A 4,723-nucleotide genomic window follows, 5' to 3' on the forward strand; every position below is an offset into this window, starting at 1 on the left:
TTCACTTGTTTAAGCTTTTCAGGGAGACAGCAAGAGCAGCCTTCCTAAACAACACTGTATTTTGGCCTTACTCTCATTACACAAGACAAAGTTAATGCTACTTTCTCTGGCTTCCTTTTCACCTTGAAACCACAAAATATATTCCTGCAAATCTAGATTTCTGTCTAAGGGACAATGCATGATGAAGAATTATACTGCACGTGCCTCTGTGAGCACTAGGCTTCAGACAAGACCTGTAAAAAAGGTGGTTTGGCTTTATAAATAAAGGCCTTCCAATGACATTCAGAAACCAAGAGGAAGCTTCACATGGATGTTGTTTGCCATGCAGAGCCAGAACACTTCCAAAAGGATTGAGACATATGACAGTAGCTTGTATTTCACATTTTCATTTTGGGAGATTCCTAGTTCTGGCTTGGCATGACCTAAGCAAATCTACCTGTATTTCATACCAACTGTAATCTACCTAGCACCATCATCTCACTTCCTACATCAAACATTTTTCATAGTATTAAAGTTCTTATTCTAAATATAGCAACAAATAACATTGGCTTGGAAAGGGTAACAGTTTATTGAATGCATACAAAATGACAAAAGTTAATTGCATAGAAATTTAAAGAGACAGGGAAAAATATTTACTTTAAAATAAAGATTTGATCCAGATGTGAAGAGCCTCTACTATCTGCACCTGTAAGACATAATAAGAATGCACTGTAAGGGTTGCACAACTGGAACTTTCAGTCACATGGAGCTACAACATGCCAGGGAAGGGCTTGGGCCATTTATTTTAATTCAGGTGCTTGCTGTGTTTTCCTCAGTCTGATGACACACCATTTTCCCAGAACTTGGCCAAACCCACTGAACAGGTGGGAGACCAACCTGCAGATACAATCTGATGTCTTAATGCTTTTATCTATGAGGCCACTTTAATCACTCCATTGTAGAGAAGCAGGGATTTACCTGTGCTGTCAGAGCCCCTCTACTGCACTCCCAACACCATTTACAGGTCACCCACCAGATCCAGAGCACTTAGAGGTGTGACAGTGGCACTGCCACACCGTGTGGACACCAGCCTGGTTTTAGTTTGTCTTTTCTCCTCGTGCAGCTGATACCTGTTGTGCTGACGATTCCCATTAGATGGCACTCCAATTGCTCCCGGGGACTTGAAGGTGGGATGAGATGCTCTCATCAGAGCTGCATATCTACAAACAAACACAACCAGGCTCAGCAGCTGGGCACTCTGTATTTTCACTCTTCCAGCCAGTTTAATCATCTGCATCTGTCACACAAATCTCACAGTCCTACTGCACACAACAGTCAAGGAATGTCTGCCTGCAAAAGACATTTTTAATTAACATAAAGTTCAAACTTGGTTTGTCAGGGAATTGATTATTCTTGGTTACTTTAAGGTGCTGGACAGAGCTTTAGGATTCCAGTAAGTGGACCTAGACCCTAAAGGGTGCTTGACTTGGCCAGTGGCTGTTCTCAATTAGGAGATCCTGACACAGGTAAGCTTGAAAAATCAGGAAAACATTTGACAACCTTTTTCTCTTGGCTCAGAAATTAAGGCTGACATTGCAGAAATTCAGCCTGAGACACAAAAGGAAATCATGGCTATTTCATTGACATGACCAGGAGTTTCCAGAATTCCCTGTCAGTCCAAGCTCCCCCACCAACCCTTGATACCAGCCCTGAGATCTCCTCTTGAGCTGAAGTATCCCCAGTCCAGCTCACCCTGCCTTGGAGATGGGCTGGCTGCTCCCTCTGCAGTCGTGATCCAGAGGATGCCGATGTTTTATGCAGAAGCTGCCACCACACTGTTCACAAACCACCTTCATCATCTCTTTTCTTTTGCAGCCTGGCTTGGTGCATTTGTTTGTGAAGATCTGAGTAAGGGAGGACAGGAAATTGGCCATGTTTGCTTTCTGTGAGCCATGACCAAGCTGACAGCACAGGAAGGCAGCTTAGACTTCAGCAGTTTTCTTACCTTCTGCTTTTGCTGTGCTGGATTGTATTTGCAGTCCTTATCTATGTGGGCTCCAACCACAATATCTGGGATTTCTCCCTTCTGCACTGGGATAGGAGTGTTACAGAGGGGACACACTGGGACCTGCACATTCTAAGAACACAGAGCACAGGTCAGCATCACAGAATTAAAGAACTGTGTAGACTGAAAAAGACCTCTAAGATAATCAAGTCCAACCCTATTTTGTGTCCTTCCCCTTCTCTTACCCATAGATAATATAAATATATTCCTAAATGTTTCATGTTCCCATTTGCTAATGCTTTTAAAGATACACTTCACGACAGTAACTGCAAATCCCTGTCCAAAAACCACACAGAAATGCTTTGCCAAACCAATTTGTAGCAATGTATTTGCTAAGTTGACTTTAAATATCCTTTTGGCTTTTCTGGGATTACAGCCTTTGAATACTTCAAAGCCCAAATACAGGCCAGAGATCAAAGTTTGGACCCACTTGTTCTATTTATTTCTTCTATGGTTTCATGTTTGTTGTTCTTCAACTTACAGGACTTGGACCCCAGAAAATTTTAGTCCACAATACATTATTTGAAATATAAAGCACTCCTCTCTGGGAAAATGCATTGTAAGTGAAAAAAAAAACAGAATCCAGCAATTCAGACCTCTGAAATGTCATGTTTCTATACATTTGAAATCCAGATGTATCATTAACTTGCATCTTGAGGTTCTCCCATCCACTTTTATTGAAACCACAGGTGAAGTTTCAGAGCAGCCCTTATAAATGACTTAGCAATTCAGTGACTTAGCATAACTCAATTGAATTCTGCAGGGTGAATGATGACACATCATACAGAACTCACTTTCTTGTAGGCAGAGCTGCACTTGTGGTCATCGTAACGGATGTGATCTTTACAGAAGACTTCCCCACATGCATCACATTTCAGAGGAAGGAAATCTGGGAGAAGAATAAAAAAGAGAACATTTTTATGGAAGAAAACTAACAACTCTAAGAGTACTCACAGAAGTCTACAAATAATTCTAAAGCAGTTTTTGTCGAGTCACAGTCCAATTATCTCTCTAGATATTAGATCGTTCTTCACAAATATTAAAAGAGCAGGAGTGGTAAGTTTTTCTCTTTTTATCTGTAACATAAGACAAACACAAGACATAAGCACCTCAGGAACTCCTCGAATGCAGAAACCTTAGTGAGCAATTAGTCAAGAGCTGAGAGCTGAAGTACAAACGCAAAGCCCAGTTTCAGGAATTATTTTAATCTTGAAAAGCCATTCCTTAACAATTTGACACGTACAGAACAACAGCTATCACTCTTTCCCTAGCTCTACTGAGAGGAGACCACAGCAGCAGCACTGGTGTCTGCCACTACCCCCAGCAGCCCCGGACAGGCTCGGGGGACAGCACCGGCCCCCAGCACACGCGGTACCCTCCGTGACGAGTCCGCCGGGGCGGGCGCTGCTCGGGGCTCGGGCCGAGCCCGCACTTACCGAGCTGTTTGCAGGTGCGCTCGGAGCAGTGCTCGCCCAGCCACGGCAGCTCCATGGCACACGGGGCCCCGGCTGGCCGCGGGGACAGCGACAAAGAGCCGAGCTGCGGGCAGGGCGCGGCCGCCGCGCCTTTATCGGCTCGGGGCGCTGAGTCAGCGCGGCCACGTGCTGAGTCACGCTCCCGCCGCGCCACCGCCCCGCGACGTCACTGCCGCCGCAGCCAATGGCGGGCCCCACCGCCCCCGCCGCTCGCCGCGCGTGCGCGGGCGGGGCCAATGGGAGGCCGGGGGGCGGCTGAGTCACGGCCGGGGGCGGGGCTTAGGAATGGGAGTGGGGAATGGGAAAATGGGAATGAGAATGGGAAGTGGGAAAGGGAAATGAGAACGTGGAATGGGAAATGGGAATGAGAAATGGGAAAGGGAAATGGGGAATGAGAATGGGAACGTGGAATGGGAAAGGGAAATGGGGATGGGAAAGGGAAACGGGGATGGGAGTAGGAAATGGGGAATGGGGGTGGGAGTGGGAAATGGGGAATAGGGAAGGGAAATGGGAAAGGGAAAGGAGGAAGGGAAATGGGGATGGGAGTGGGAAATGGGGAATGGGGAAGGGAAATGGGAATGGGGAATGGGGATGGGGATAAGGATGGAAATAAGAATAAGGATGGAGATAGGCACTGGGGTGAGAAAAGACTTGGGGCAACAGGGCAAGGAGGTGAGTTCGGGGTGGAGGTGGCAGGTGTTGGTAATGGAGACCAGGAACTTTCCCCGTTGGTCTCTATTTTAAATGCTTGTCTTGCTTTGACAAGGCACCTTGAGATCAAGGTGTATTTTAGAAGTGTGGATCTTTGGAGGTGCGTGGCAATGCTGGCTTCATGCAGAGCAGAGCAGGGCTGTTGATTACAGGATTGAGAAATGACAAAGTGTTGTTCTGCCCCTGCTCTCCCCGGAAAACACCTGACTGTGCTGTGGTGTGTGACTCAGACACGGAGTGGAGCCATGGGGTCAAAGGGGAGCTTTGGGATTGCCTGTGCTGACTGCGTGCACAGGCCGCTCTGTGCTGTTGAACTCCAGGAGTGGCATGTGCCACTCCTCCACCTTCCACGTCACCCACCAGTGTGGCACTCATGTGACTCCTGCTGTGGGTGCCAGCTTGCAGCCAGCCCACTTGGAGCACTTCCCAACAGCACAGTCCTGCTGGACTCAATGATACCATGTCATCAGCCAGGCACTCTGCCCCTCTTCAG

At 47.0% G+C, this 4,723-nt stretch overlaps 1 protein-coding gene across 5 annotated transcripts; it reads right to left on the reverse strand.

Annotated features, from left to right (window-relative positions):
• Positions 1–591: 591 nt before the first annotated feature.
• On the reverse strand, positions 592–3,637 carry ZFAND2A (zinc finger AN1-type containing 2A). Of its 5 annotated transcripts, none has more exons than XM_068207047.1 (6): positions 3,481–3,637; positions 2,839–2,933; positions 1,985–2,116; positions 1,732–1,883; positions 1,110–1,199; positions 592–685 (listed from the first exon to the last, which is right to left on the reverse strand). In XM_068207047.1, exons 1-6 carry the CDS (start codon positions 3,533–3,535, stop codon positions 676–678), a joined length of 534 nt encoding a protein of 177 aa, XP_068063148.1. In that variant the 5' UTR covers positions 3,536–3,637; the 3' UTR covers positions 592–675. The 5 variants fall into 5 exon arrangements, with proteins under 5 accessions (XP_068063148.1, XP_068063147.1, XP_068063146.1 ...); XM_068207046.1 differs by having other exon boundaries at positions 644–685; positions 958–1,199; XM_068207045.1 differs by having other exon boundaries at positions 644–1,199.
• Positions 3,638–4,723: the final 1,086 nt, after the last annotated feature.

This window comes from Anomalospiza imberbis, chromosome 16 (assembly GCF_031753505.1).
Source record: "Anomalospiza imberbis isolate Cuckoo-Finch-1a 21T00152 chromosome 16, ASM3175350v1, whole genome shotgun sequence".
Classification (NCBI taxonomy): domain Eukaryota; kingdom Metazoa; phylum Chordata; class Aves; order Passeriformes; family Viduidae; genus Anomalospiza; species Anomalospiza imberbis.